Raw genomic sequence first — 15,863 nt, 5'->3', positions numbered from 1 at the left:
ACCATCTGAGCCATTGATCAGTGCTTATGAAAATGTTCACAAAGACAGAAAGCTAAAAGTATTTAACTCAATCAGTTACTCTTCCCTGACACAAATCATTACAAACTGCCTGACATTTGCTGTTTTCTCCCCCATGTTACAGTGGTTTAGTCACAAAGCAGAAACTGTACATCTTGGGAATACAAATGGAATACAAATAACAAGTGGTCCTAGTGAATGACCCATAATCTGCAAATGACCCAAAAGAACATTTTTAGCAAGTAATTATAAAACAGCATGGATTTGGACTTTTAAACAAGTATTTTTAGTTTTCTCTGTTCTACACACAGGCAAATACAGATGAAGAAAAAGAAAACAAAAAATATTCACATCAGCAATAACGGGATTTTCTCCAAGTGTGAAATAAAGTAAGCATGTGATTGTTACACTAATAGATTCAATTCTCTACCACACAGTTAAATCTGTATGTTCTGAAACTCTCTGAAGGAAGAATTTAAAGCAGATGTCAGAACAAAACGTGTGTACCTTCTAAAATCTGAGTATATTAGGATAAATTCATCTTTAGTAAAAACTCACTGACAGCTGTCTCTGAGGAGATTCTGAAAGCTGCATAGCACTGTCTAAATAATTGTATCTAAACCCAAACTGTTTATGAATCATAACTTTGAAGGGAACAACATACAGTTATGAGTGTCAAACCTCCACAAGTATAGGTTTGTCTTTCTAAATGATATTATCAGGGGCAAATCAAAATATTAGAGAATTAACAAAGTTTGTTATGGAACTCTGGGTCTAAAGATAAGAAACATACACTATATTCTGTCATAAAGAAAATACTTTTTTTAATTAAAAAACACTTTTTGGACTTGACTACTGGAGGACTTTGGTTCTCAATTCCTCCAAAAGTTATTATAAGCCAGGAAATAGAATAGCTCTAAAAAGTCCACAAGATGTTGAAACTGCTTGTAAAAAGGAAAATTTTTGGCAGTACCTCTGAGATATCCCAGTTGCCCAGCACATGTGGACCAACAGCATGAAATCATGCTCAGACCCAGTGGCTCCAGCACAACCCTGTGTCATGCCAACGCGTGCTACAAACACTGCGGTGAAAATGCACCACAGTTCAAGACAGCTGACAGTGGCATGGTCATAGGAACCAAATGCAAAGATGCATTATTTAATTTTGGAAAAAAACCCCTATGTTGTGTCTCAAAGAAAAGGCAGTAAAGTGTTTAGGGTGTGATGCATTGTGCCATAGCTTACAGTAACCTGGCCAAACCTGCCTGGAAGCTAGGGGAGCAATCCTGAGCCCCCAGATTTTCCACAAGGACATTTCTCCCTCAGAATGTCATGGGCTCCTGGGGCACACACCTCCACCTTTGGTCATCTCCTCTTTCCTGCTAATTTGAACACAAGCCGTGGCTGAAGACAAGGAAAAGTGAGAAAGCAGCTACTGAGCATGAGGAGACAGCTCTGGTAAAGGCAACCGAAAAACTTGACAGACTTCTGGAAAATGATGAGATTTACCAGCCTTTAACACTGTAATGATGAGGTACAGTTAATTTTGAGTTTCTAAATCTCAAGACTAAGTATGAGAGCAGAAGCTAATTGTTTGTATTAATTATTGCTATTAATGGTATACTCTATTTTTCCGACTCTCCATATGTTGAATAAAACTGCTGTTTCAGACACTCTTCTTTTATCCTTCACATATCTTTAATTATGCTTATGATAATAGTCTACCATATGCTATCTTTTTAAAGATAAGAACAATAGGATACCAGTTCTGAGTTGGGTAGTAAGAAAAAAACCCCAATGTTTCAATTTCAAAAAAACCCTGTAAAGTCAATGAATGAATCAGTGACTAGACTGCTGAATACCTCACAGTAAGGCAAAGGTATACTTAACTGAGCTAAAGTAGAAGAAAGTTGCAGTTCTCCACTTGGGTCTGCTAAATTATTTGAACTTTAAAATCAAAATTCAGTTATATATGAATAATGATTATTTATGTTAAGTTAGTTCAAGCATCTGGTCCTGGAAATTAAAATTGAAAATTCAAAACTGTATTCCAGAGAGTTATATGAGTTAAGTATGCCGATTTATAGCGACAGAGACATTAATGGTGGTAGATTTTACTTTTCTCTGGAATCAGGAGGAGAATGAATGCTACATTTTTATCACAGATAGGCAGCCAGAGTATTTCTCCTTGTATGTAGTTTTGATTCTTCATGTCTCACATGTTCATAAACAATTCGATAGCTAACGCGTGAAATGATGTGTTGGTGAGGTAAGAGACAGACTAATGGACAGTACCTGCAGGGGTGAAGGTGAAGGACTGAACTGCAAAACAAGAAAGCAAACACATTGTGAGTTACACACCCTGACACAAAGCGCTCATCACAGGGCACGAGTTTCCTCTGGAAATTACTCGGTTGGGGTTGAATATCATAAGCAGGACACAACAGCTGAGCTTAAAGCACCAACCAGCCAGCAGCCAATGAGAAATGATGGTTGGAAAGATGAGCAGTGAATTTGGACAGTCACATTTGAAGACTCTCAGTGCAGACATGCTGTTCTCCAAGTTGTAAACATTAGGATGAACTTTGAGGCATGATCTGTTATCTACTTTCCTTGCTGAAAGCACACACAATTTCATGATGCAATCAATGCTCACATCACACTTAGGTGCAGCAAACGCCATGAGGAGGAATGAGTTGCATGAGACATGTTGTTTATTTATAGCTATGCTCTTCAATTTAGACTGCTCTCAATTCTCCCTCACCCCAATATGCCAGCTCACATACAGGACAAATAATCTCACTTTTTATGAAAAATCTAGTCTCAGCTTGGGTCCAAAGCTTTAGGTAGGACTACTTCCTAAGAGAAATAACAGCACAGCAGTCTCTAGTATGGAAAAATTTTGGGATCTAGGATGATATTTCATGTCAGCACATGTATAAGCGTGTGATATACATATATTAATTTCTCAGTTCGAACCACCCCACCTCTCAGAGAATAAAAGTTACTGCTATTAAAGGAAAGAAAAAAAACACCGTGGGACAAAGCACAAACCATGAGTGACAGAGATCATGTGGTGACACAAAGTGAGGTTCCACAAAAACCAAGGAGGTCCAAAAACCACTGGTCCCTCCTTCCTCTCTTTCCACTGCTCATCTGATATCTTGTTCTTTCACTAAGCCAGTAGAAAACAAGCACAGCAGGAAGGATTGAAAACCAACACAGAACAGTTTCCTGCTGGTTTAGGGAGCCCTGTCAGGACACTGTGGAGTCTGACTATGGCTGAGTTGAACTGGGAACAGTTTGCCTGTGACTGTGGGGTTTTGGCAAGTTGTTGCTCAGCCATTTAGGGAACCTGAGTCCTTGCTTTCGGATTTGATAACTTGTAAATAGAAGGGCACTTGTGTAACTTTAGTATGATATAATGTCAACACTAAATATGTTCGGTCCTCAACTGGGCGAATGTTATTCTCTTTTTAAGTATTAATAAAAACTACATGAGAACCTACTGCAGTATTTGAAGAATTGGGGTTTTTTTGTGCGTTAAATTAGGCCTCAGAGTAACCCATTTTATGACAGTTCACATGACTTCCCAAAAATTCGTAAGAATCCTGAAAACAGAATAATACACAAAACAAAGTTTGAGGATAGATGAAAATATTTTCATTTGGCAAGCGTATTTAATTTTCCAAATGTAGTTTTCAAAAACTAATTTAAAACTGAAGCAAACATTTAATGAAAGAGAACATTCCAAGATGTCCTGCCTGCAAGACAAAACTGTTTATGGCTTCTGCCTTGGGTAAATTTTGACCACACTTCTCTGTCTAATACATCATTCTTCCAGCTACAGGTATGAAGTCACTGATTAAGTACCTTCATTTATTTGCCATGCACATGGCTTCAGAGACATGGAAATGCACAGGAATGAAGAAGTAGAAGATGAAAAAACTCTTTCCTTGTAAGGGTTAAGTCTATCTCATATTTGAACATATAAATGATGCTGCACTGCCAACAGAGTGCCTTCTGAGCAAGGGGCAAGAGGAGCAGTTAATCCCCTTTGTACTTTTTTAATGCTAGATGGGCTGGAGATGTAAAAATACTGCCTTATGATAATGATGAAACGTGGTACCGAGCAATGCATTTAAAGCTTCTCATACACCAGCAATTCTACAGCATACATTTAAAACAAGCACAAAGAAGTCACCCAGGATGCTTTGGCTGTAAGTTCAATGTGGTTTTTAGGTAGGTTTAGTAGCCCCGGTTCTTTTTATGATAGCACCTGCAGAGATGGCAGTAAAGTCACTGCTCTTACCAGCATAATTGCTGAGCCCCTTCCTCTTCTTTCTTCTCCAGTACAGCCAGATGCTGAAGCCCATGAGAATGACCCAACATGCACCACCAATGCCAGCTATAAAGGCAGGCTGCTTGACCACATCAGTAATTTGCTCAGTTATGCTGTTGTTATTTTCAGTGATGACAACTTCGTTACGACCTCCTGCACAAGAGAAATTGAACAGAATGTGGTTGTTCTGGACTCTGTAACACACAGGGGAACCAGTGTTCTACAAATTAAAAGTTTTTTAAAAATGGTAGTGGGTCTCAAAAGTATTACCAACAGTAGAAGAACTTTAAGGAGTTCTTCTCACAATCTTAGTGTTTCTAGAGTAAATTCATAGCCATTTGCAGATATATTTGCAGAGGCAGACCTACAGCATGCTCCCAAGTAATCTAACAGATATCAATCCAGAGCTTTTTTTTAACAGAATATATATTTGTTAGTCTATTTTTCCACAGTTGTAGACAGAAGACAACAATGAGAAAATGCATCACAGGAAACTAATAAAAAATAAATCAAGCAATCAATAAATAGCTTTCTCCAAATGAGTAATCCAAATACAAAATATGCTACAACATCAGAAGAAAACCAGAAATTCTTACTCAACTCATTTGTTTTCCCTGAATGCTAGCTTCCAAATTTGAAACAGACAATAAAATGAATGCACTTTCCACTAGGGCAAAGATGCAGCAATTATTTCAAGGGGAAAACAATTCACACAAATTGTGTGTACCATCTTTGACACAAAGCTGAAAATCGCACAGTTAACTGTAAGCACTAAACAATCACAGCAACAGATGGTATTTTTTTCACCTATAATATGCATACAAATTCTTAACATCAACCTGCAAGGAATAATTATTACTTGGAATACTAATTAAAGTGACATGAATTAAAAAATTACTATATAGGATCTTAAATTGTATATTACAGTAGAAAACTGTAAATTCCAGTAGATGCTCCCACTGGTTTTTTACCCGTCTTTATCTAAAAGGGAACTTTTCTAAAAGAAAAATCTTGGCATTTGGCTTGAAAACAAATGCTCATAAAAATCAGCATGAAAATCCAGGAAATGCTAAAGCATGTAATTCTAGGGCCAGCACTTTCAAATTGTCAAAAATAGTTAGTTTTAAAATTAGGAAATGCAGAACATATTTTTCTAAAAAAAAACCCCAAAATTTTATTCTATGTATATTTTATATAAACTGTCCACATCTGCAGTTTTGAAATTCATGAAAGATTATCCATAATTTCCAGTAGAAGCATTTATGTAGCTCAATCCTTGAAATGTTTATGCAATATTACCAGATGCCTGTATGCACTCTGAAAAGCTGCAAGAGCAGCTACTCTATTGAGACAAAGAAGATGCAAACAATATGATTCTCAATTATGAGAGTCTATCACACACATAAAGGTAGTTGAACACTGCAGTAAAACACTGAAATGGTCACTCAGAGGAAATTATTAGAAGTATTGTATCATTATGCCATGCTGTGAAAATGTACATATTCCTTTTCTATAATTCAGCAATGGTTAGATTTATGTCTTCCAACAGAGCAGCTCGCTGGCTTCAGCCTAAAGCCAGCACTCAGGGTCTCTGGCAGAAGCAGAACTGAGAAGTCTGACACTTCCAGTCCCTTTTCCACAGACACCTCTTTGCAGGTGAGCCGGAGGTCACACAGCCATGTTTTATAAAAGAGGATGCTTTGAGATGGTTCCTCTGGGACTGCCTCTGCCCAGCACTGCCCCTGCCAAGAAGCAGCTTGTTCAGAGCTGGGCTGGGTTAATTGGGAAGAAATGCAGTGCCCTGTGTGCCATTGCTATCACACTGCTGATGACCCTGGTGAGTTTATTTGGCTTCCTCTCTTTCAGCACCACATCAATATTTAGTACTGATGACTGTCTGCTTTTGCAATCAGACTGTGGAAGCTGTGCTAGAGCTTGGCTTGCCTTCAGGCCTTCAGTCTTTCTGGGCAAGGAACAAAAACAGGCTCCCTGCAAGCAGAATGGGTCCCACAGAAAGATGCTGCTAGATGTACAAAAAGTGCCCCAGTACTGGTGTCATGCACCAGTCCATACTGGCCATGCTGGGGAGCTTTACTAACGTCAGCACCTGGGAGCTGCAGCTGTCCTTTGCCTCACTGCATTTTTGTCTTGCCACTGCCAAAGGCCCAATGGCTTCCAAGCCTGATTCAGTATGTGAGAATGAAACTGAGTGAGCAGCTATGGCAAGGGAAGAAATCAGGCAGCAGAGGCTGCTCTATCTGATTTTCCTTGTTTTTTTCTGCCCATGGAACCAATCCATAGGTGCCCCCCAGTGCTGAAAGAGGAAGGGCTGACAGTAAAACAAATAGAGAGGGGCTCTCTATGGCATACTCTTCCAGACACAAAATCAATTTTCTAGTAGAAATCAGCATGGGAGTTGGAGTTGCTCTAATCACCATTAACTTGCAGTTAATTTCTGTGCCCTTTCGAGGAGAGGCCAAAGCAGTGGGACAGTGAGGAAACAGGTAGTTTTGGCACTGCTTCAGACACACAGCTGTGCTACCAAGGAGAAGAGCAGGCAGGGAAGTGTTTTGGAGACACAAGTTTTGGGAGTGGATGCTCCTGGATTCAAGAACGAGTTCTTTTCACTAAAGCCCCCAAAAACATCTGAGGAGCCTGTCTTCTCTAAGACCAGAAGACATTATTTTGAGAATGGAGGATATGAGAGCAAATTGCCACGAGCCTGGGGAGAGGTTTCAGTGGCTGTGTGCTCTGCCTGTCTTCTAGGGGAACATAGTATCTGTCTCCAAATTACCTTCTAAAGTTTGCAGTCTGGCTGTTTGTTCTTACCCTTCGGTGCCTAGCAATTACAACTGCAAAAGTAATAATTCATTTAAATGTCAAAATAACATATGCTTTGTGAATTGGATGATGGAAAAATAAATGGAGACAGATGAATGTTACCCACTGACTTTTGTTAAGATTAATATAATTGTTGGGGGTTGGGGAAACAAACAGCATTAGTCTTGTACTTCTTTATATAATATTTAAGCAGAAGTAATAAATATGTCATCCAAGGTACCAGTGTATTATTTCATACACTGCAGGTGGTTCTGTAACAATGCTGTCAGTTCAACTAATTAGAACACAGACAAGGGAAGTGTGCGACCTGTAACGCTCCATTGTTCCTGAAGACAAAAACATAATGAAATATAATGTCTTCCTCCCATTGGAGAGTAATGAAGAACAAAACTAATTTGTCGGACCAAAAATTAATTAGACACATCAGATTCGATTGTACCTATTACTGTGAAAGTTTGCAGCTGTTCCTCATATTATTATGCCAATGATGGAATGTAAGAGGGACCAGGCCAACTGATGAAGAGAAATAATAACTACAGCATTAACCAGCGCTGCCCTTATCTCAAATTTTACTTCTGGTTTTCCAAGTGAGTATTTTTTAGCATATCATTAATGATCATAAAAGTTTTATTCTTGATTCTCTTTGAGTTTTCCATAAAATTTTTCAACATCCTGCTTCAAGATTCCTGTAACAGTGAGGCAATTTCTAACTAAAGGAATAATATACTTCCTACTAGTTCCTATTCTCCTGTTTTTGCTTTCTGGATTGTCACAGGTCTGTTATCTAAAATTACTCTGGGAGGCCAGTAGTTGATTATCCACCATGAAAACTAGTTATTTTCAGAAATAAAAATCCTGAAACATTTTTGGAAGAATTAATCCTGTATTTAAAAAAAAAAAATCTCTTTCTGCACACTGTATCTCATGACTGTTAAAATTTTTACTTCTTAGAAACACAGCTTAACTCTCCTGCACCACTGACCTGTTCTTACCATAATTCAGCATTTCTAGAGCTGTTCATTCTGTTTGCAAGTTGTTAAATGGTATAGATAAGCACCAGACCATATAGAACTCTATTATAATAACCCAATAATGCTTTCCCATTCATTATGATGTTTTGAGGTTTGCTCACTAGCTAATTTTAAATCCATGTAACTAGGTTTCTTTAAATTTACTTTAAAAATAATTTTCATATTTTATGATTCTGATTCCCATTCAAATGTTGAATGGTGCCAACTCAAGTTTTTCAGAAATGGTATCACTTAAACAATCTTACATTTATCAAGCAAACTTATAGTCTGAGAAATAACTGCTAGCAATTCATAATCAATAGCAAAATTGGACCTAAAGAAAAGGGAGATACAAACCATATATGTAATAAACACATCCAGCTTCAAGCTCCCAAAAGAGAAACAGAAATGAAAACAGAAACATAACCAAAACAGAAAATACTTTCCATTACTTTTCATGCAAATGACTCTCAAATGTGCAAAGATGTCACCAGACAAACTTGTTGAAGCAGAAATTGTGGGATCATTTAAGGAACAAATAAGTGTCACTAAAAACTCTGGGAATCATCCAGAAAAGAATTTTGGTGCAAGTATAACTCACAACACATTAAGCAACACAATGTTACCCAGGTACTTAAAATGCAACACACTTATTGTCCTTTGCTGGAGTAAGTGCAGTATATTTCATGCCTAGTTAGATGGACCCCTTAATGAAATAAGAAAAAAAAAAAAAAGTCCTGGGTTTCTTGCATTTTCAAATATCAATCTTTTGTTTTCACTTCTACATATCTTTTTTCCATCTTTAGTGTTTCTGTGGCTCCCTTGTCTAAACCAAGTGCTACCTTCACTTCCACTCTTGTATTTCTGTCTCCTGTGAGACTTCACAGCTGAAGTACCCTAGCTTCTGTTTTGATGAATGAGGAACCTGAATATCAATAAACATTTAAGCAATGCTTATGGGACAGTCTTTTCTAAGGGTCTGCACAAAATAGACTAGTCCATGTTTGGGACAGTGTACTGACAACATTTTCTAGAAAGAAAATACTTAGTACCAACAGAAGTTCCCCAAATAAACAAACAAACAAAAGTCCCTTTAAGTAATAACTAAGTTAGATCACATAGATAAAAGGCAACAAAATTCCTGTATTGTGCACTCAAAAGAGGTGCTGCTTTGCACAGCTCATTTCAAGTTTGTTAAACATAATTTCTTCCAGTCTTCCATATTGTTACTACCTTTATACTCGGGAAAAATTTCAAAAGAAACAAAATCTGTGCTTCCCTCAGGTCAGGAAATTAGTTCTACATGGAGACTACTATCAAGAAACAAGTATTTCAAAGACTGGGATGATAATGCTACCTTTGCTCTCTAATTGGTCTAGAGATCACTATTTCTTTGACAGAGGAGGCTTGTGTCCTTGGATTACGTGAGAAACACTGACTTTAGACATTCAGAAAACAGTGTTAAATACTGCCTTAGGCACCAGTGGAATGAGTAAGGCAATATTCCAGCCTTCTTAACAGAGGGAAAAGGGAGCTTGGGCTGCTTGTTCCACACATCTACCAACCTGCAGAAGTGGTAAATTCATTAAAAAAAAAAAAAAAAAAAACATTAAATCAGTTTCATTAGGCAATCTGCATTTTCTCATCTGTCTTGGGAACATGCTTCCCTTTGTTGTCTGCAAGAACTTTGCAGGAAGAGAAGAACAAACCATCATCAGGCAGGGGGATGAAAAAGCTAACTAAGCAGCTCTAGTCAAATTTTGTCTTTTGCTCCACAGATTTTTACACTTCCAGAGGTAATGCATGAAAGCATTTCTGAGAGAGAAAAAAAAGAAAACAACAAAAACAACAACAAACAGGCAAAGCAGAACAGAACAGACAATAACTTACCAATTATTATGGGTTGTGGGTCACTTTTTACTCCCACACCTGCACTGGTGCTTGCAGCAACTTCCACACGGTACTGGATACCTGGATATAGGCCACCTATTACTACAGACCGAATGGCTGCATCTACTGTTTTGTTGATATGAAATCGAGTCTCATTACCTAGGCACCAGATCTGGGACAAAAGTTGATGTGTTAAAATAGATAAAATTCTTCACACTCACACAATCGCGCATAGATATGACATATCAAGGTATTTCATGGCAGTCACTTATTTGGGACTTCTTGACAATCTTACTGTCCAGGATAGCTGAAATTGGCATGATTTAGCTCAGCAAGGTATCCCAGATTAACACAGGACCAAGCCAGCTGCAAAGACTGCTTGCAAATACCTTTCTGGACTCTGGCTCTCCATGGAGTACAAATTCTGTGCTTATACTTCTTAGAAGCACAGATCAGATCATCCAAATAGAAAAGAGGGGTTATTCATTAATCAGAATCTTATTTATCAAACTATTTGTTAAAAAAAACCAACATTTTTTTCCTTCTAAATTTCCTGCTGAACAGCAAAAGGATACCAAATATATGACCACAGGTTGAAACACTTCTTAAAGCACTAAAGAACAAACAATTTTCAAAATTCATTTCAACTTCCTTTCATGCACAAGAGGCATTTTTAGAATTTCTGAATAAGCACAGGCTCACATTTACTGCTGCCTCTGTGATTATTTACATTGTTTAGGAAGCCAGACATCAGTTTCCCGCTTAAATATTACCTACTTAAACAGAAAATCCACCCTAAAATCACAACTGGCATTTTGTGATGAGAACAGTCTGTGAGTTCAGAATGTCATGTCTCCCTCTTGCATGTTTTTATAGGATTCTCCAAAGAGGTTTCAGAACTAACTTCTAGGCATGTGTCTTCAGTTAAGGCTACCTGCAAGTCTTGCTCCTGTATTACTAAAGAAAGCTTTTACCACCACACAGGAAAATCAATGCATAAATATATCACATGTACACGAACATAAAAATAACAGCAGAAGAAAACACTATTGGTGGAACCACTATCAGTGAGAAACTAACGCATCTAAGCAACAGCAATAATATCTTTGCACTTACTTTTGACCCTGTTCAGTGTTTTACCACACGTTAGCTCTTTCTTCTGTGAAGTGCTGAGAAAGATTTGAAGAGGAAAAAAATTCTCTTGTTTTCCTAAACCTAAAGTGATCCTATTTGCCAGCCAGAATGCATTAAGGTGAGTAACAATTGCATTCATTCCTTCACTCCTTGTCTGTCCTGGTCTTAGGTTACAACAGCTGTGAGATGTCCCTAATTAAAAGCATTTAATTCATGAATGAATTTACAGGCATTCCGATGCTTGAAGTGGAATCAACAGATCTATTTCCAATTTGTTAGAAAATGCACTGTGGAATTTCAACAGTTATTTTATACTCAGGTAAATATTAGACTCTCTGCACCATTCACTGCAGCCAGTTCACTACTCAGGCAGCCACCTAATCTAACACAGGAGGGCTGTAATAGGTAGTGACTCCAGCTGGTTTTATACACAGCCCAGAGGCTGAGCACTCACCTGGAACATGGCTTTCATTAGCCATCAGCCCACTTACTTCATATCTACATGTTTAGTGGTTTTAGGAGTGTGCTTTACTCATTTCCCTATAAGCCCTGGATGGTTTATATTGACTTGTACTGGAGTCAGGATCAAGATTAATTAAGCCAAAGGATAATTATTAATTCATATGAAAAATAGATCAATAAAATACTGGGATTAATAAATCTTGATATTGACTAAAAGCAAAACAAAAGAATTGCTATGCTAAACATAAACATTGTGAGCATTTACTGCATCCCTCTGACCAAGTGAAAAGCTGGAATAGGTTGAACCACTATCTGATTTAGAAGCCAAGCACTTTCTCCCTTCTTCATGCTGTGTTCCCTCATGACACAAAAGGGGGAAAAAAAAATCTTTTTATGTGAAATAAGCTGCAGTCACTACTTCCACCCTTTGTGGGACTGTCAAGAAAGCTGCCCTGATCCATTTCAATTAAACATTTCACACTTGGTGTATATAAGCAAGCCACAGTAAGGTTAATTTACCAAACTGAGCTCCATGCTGTGACAAGGCTGAACCTCGCCCAATTATTTTCTCCACCTGCATAACAGAGTGCTTTTTTTCTAAATGTTGTGAAAATATCCTTGTGCAAAAGTGATCTTAGTATGAAATTACAGACTACAACAACATTTAATGTATAAGGAGTGGATATTTTGAGCCATCATAGTAACAAAAAGGAAGAAAATACAACCAACGCAAGCAATTCTCATGTAGCAAACTTTGGATATACTACTTGTGTTCAACCTGTTTCTCAGAGCAAGCAACCTGGCACTTTAAATCGTGAAGCTTGACAGTGATAGTACTTGGAAGAAGTCTTGAATTATCCCAGAATCACAGTCCTTGACTTTGACCTGGAAGTGTTAGGATTAGCATTTTTGCAGAGGAAATAAGAAGCAACTTTCCTGCCAGCTTTGCTGCCAGATTGAAGGCATTCCAAGAGAGGGACTTCACTGCCTGTCTTTAGAGTACAGAAGCCCCTTTCAAAAAATACCCCCTCTTCTTGTTCCACAGGAATAGCAGGGAAAAGCTAGAAAGATAAGAACTGCAAACTGGCTAGAAATTACAGCTCTCTTTCATATCAATCTCATGGTGTTTTGCTTCTTAATATAACAGTAGTAGTGACAATAATAATAATAATAATAATAATAATAATAATAATAATAATAATAAAGAAATCCATAAGCAGTCAGTCCTCTTTCTCCATATAATTATATGGGCAACTGTAAATGCTGTCAGAATGTAAATCCATAAACAGTGGTACTGTTCTGTAATTCAAGCAGGCTGTTTCCCTAAACCATCCCATCAGACATCGTGCGCACCTTGTACTCCTGGATGACTCCATTTTGGTGGTCTGGAGGGGGAGGATCCCAGGAAATGCTGATGCTCGTGCTGTTGTGATTTCCAACTGTCAGGACAGTGACAGACTGAGGAGGAGCACTTGGGGCTATACCAAGGAGAGGGAGCAAACAGAAGCAAGGCATTAATTCATTTGCTAAGGCACGGATTTTGCTGAAGCAGTGCAAGAGCAAGCAGAAAGTACAGAAAACTCACACTCTCTGCAGGCCTAGGGATGTGCTCTTGTCAGACACTGACAGTGTTGAAAAATGCCCCTCTGAAGAGAAGCATAGGGCTGAATGACAATGTGGAATTCGTGGCAGTGGAGAATCAATACAAATCACTCCTCATTTATTTATATTTGGCATTTCTTAAGCTTGCATTGGAATTGTTCTCGCGTTTGCCTTTATTTTCCATAATATGCATGAATAACTATGGATATATCAAGTAAGTCACATGTAAGCCTGCTTCACCTGGCCTGAAAACTGTTTTGGTTCTTCTATTTTTACATGATCTAATAATGATGTGAGCAGCCAGCATTTAATGTCCCTTTTTGTTTGCTCTCCAGGAAGACAATACCAGGTTTAAACATAGAACTTGCAACTCTGAACTGGAAAAGGGTTAAAATGTTCATGGCTTTACATCAAATACCAGTAAATAGAGCAGGTGCTAAGTTAGGTCACATACGTATTTATGTCCTTTTCTGCCCCTAGGTAAATTGCATTCTCTTCAGAGTCCTGCTCAGTTCAACCATTCACAGCTGTTTGGCTGGTCACTGCACACCAAGGCCAATTCTACAAGACAACCGCTTGCCAGCCCTGCATGTTGTCTAGAAGCGTGGAAAAATAAAAGAAAATCACAGTTATTAGTGACCAGAGCTCTGCTGGCAAAGCCCCTCTTGCAGCTACACCAACAGCAGGGTGCCTCTGCTGGCTCAGGACACGCTGCCTGGGAAGGGGTGCAGGAGCTCTGCTATGGAAAAGTCTCCTCTGTGAGCATCTGCTACATCCATACTGGGCTCTCTCAGCATGGCTGTGGCTGCCATGGCAAAGGAATGTCAATATGGCCCTGCTCAGCCACCTGAAACTTCTTGCAGCCCCCCCTCATCCTTCCCTTGCTGCCAGGCAAGTGTTGAAACTCCACCACGGTGGTGAGCTAGGCCACCGAGGTCGACTGTATTATATTAAGGTATAGTCCCTGGGGGGAAAAGCTGATGGATAGCAGCTGCTTGGAACTGGTCCTAAAATTTATTTATTCCATCTCTCCCAGTCCATCTACCCAGTCTTCAACAAAACTAATAGAAAGAGGCCAGAAAAGTGTGAACTAATGCAGCAAGCATAGAGTGATACCTCTCCAGGACAATTTTCCAGTTCACAGGAGCCTGTTCTATTGCTTGGACACCTTCTGTTCTAGAGAGGTGTCTTTGTGTTTAATAAATACTTATGGAATTTGTCTTCCACATATTTTTCATTGCTTTTAATCTGATCTTAAAACATTTCATATGAAATATGAAAGCTGATTTTGAAAACTTATAATAGAATCATATCAGAACCTAAAATATTTATCACTCTCCTGCCCCAAATTCAAGTCTCGATGACAATGTGCTCTGGGGCATTTCAATCATGTGTCAAGGCTCCCTGACTCCAGACCCCTGGTCAGAGTGACTTCTTCACTGCTAAACTTTATGGCAATATAACTCTAATCTTATCCTTAACAGATACCCCTGAGCCCATGCCTATCCTTGGACCATGCTTCCCAGAAAAGCCAAGAGCCCCTGGCATCTTTGTATTGAGGTCTGGCAGGTTTAACACAAATAAACACAGCTACAGATATCAGGAGTGTTTGAGTCTCCTGAGTCAATTCAGATATTCCTATTGTTCTCCACAGCCTCTTTGAGGCTGGCTGTGCTCCCACGTCAGAAGCTCCTCAACACTTGACCTGGCACAGGCTCATGGAGAAGAGCTCAAATCTTTACCCTGATAACCCTGAAAAATTGGAGTGCTCTGCTGCAAGGCTCACACAACTTCAAACTCGGGTATCAGAGGTGAGGACAAGGAACCATACAAGACTACAGCAGAAAAAAAAAGAAAATTTTAGATGAAAAATGAAACACATATTACAGTCCTGGGAGGCTTCACATTTCGACAACTGCATTTTCAGATGCAGGTTCAGCTGCAGAGCTAATAGTGCTTAGTAGAGTCCTTGTGACCTTGCCTGATGCAGAGAAACAGTGAACTGGAGGGGAGAAACGGAGCTGTATTGTGGGAAATTTGACTCTTAGCCAGCTTGAATGAAGCATGGAAAAATGGCCTTGGGCTACTCCTTGCAATCGTGCAAAGCTTAAAATTGCTGAAATAAATAGTTGTATTGTATATTTTATGGCAAGTGAAATAATTTGCCACACAGTTAAAAAAATTAGCATTTTAAAAGTCTTCAAGTTATTCAGTAACAACAGAACTGTGAATAAACGTACGTGTGTGATATTAATTAGAATATTTTATGTGAAAATAATAATCATAAAAATGGCAAAGCTTAACACTGCATAACTCATTTTTGGTTTTAAGTACAATGGAACAACTTGCTCCAATATATTTACTTTCATTACTGAAACAAAAAGGGCATTCAGAAATACGTCTTATATGCACATATCTGGGGGGAGAAGGAAGTGTGAATGCAAAAGAAATGTAAAATAAATACCATACTCTAAATTTTTTTTAAAAACCATACTGTATTCATTTGTGTTTTCATTTAAACTGCATGAACATTCTAGTTAATATTCTACCAGTGTGTGTTGGTG

General features: G+C 38.5%; 1 protein-coding gene across 6 annotated transcripts in view; it reads right to left on the bottom strand.

Moving 5' to 3' along the window:
• The window catches only part of ROBO2 (roundabout guidance receptor 2), a 417,898-nt gene that overhangs the window by 54,924 nt on the left and 347,111 nt on the right, over positions 1 to 15,863 (bottom strand). For all 6 annotated transcript variants that reach the window (XM_088051137.1, XM_088051139.1, XM_088051141.1 and 3 more), the window contains 3 exons: positions 13,051 to 13,175; positions 10,102 to 10,273; positions 4,331 to 4,513 (listed from right to left, as the gene is read on the bottom strand). In XM_088051137.1, coding sequence (XP_087907263.1) covers positions 4,331 to 4,513; positions 10,102 to 10,273; positions 13,051 to 13,175 — 480 coding nt within the window. The remainder of the gene's footprint in view (positions 1 to 4,330; positions 4,514 to 10,101; positions 10,274 to 13,050; positions 13,176 to 15,863) is intronic.

This window comes from Pseudopodoces humilis, chromosome 2 (genome assembly GCF_049639895.1).
Source record: "Pseudopodoces humilis isolate 2021_Gansu_Grassland_sample_001 chromosome 2, ASM4963989v1, whole genome shotgun sequence".
Lineage (NCBI taxonomy): Eukaryota > Metazoa > Chordata > Aves > Passeriformes > Paridae > Pseudopodoces > Pseudopodoces humilis.
This window is presented reverse-complemented; position numbering and strand designations above follow the sequence as displayed.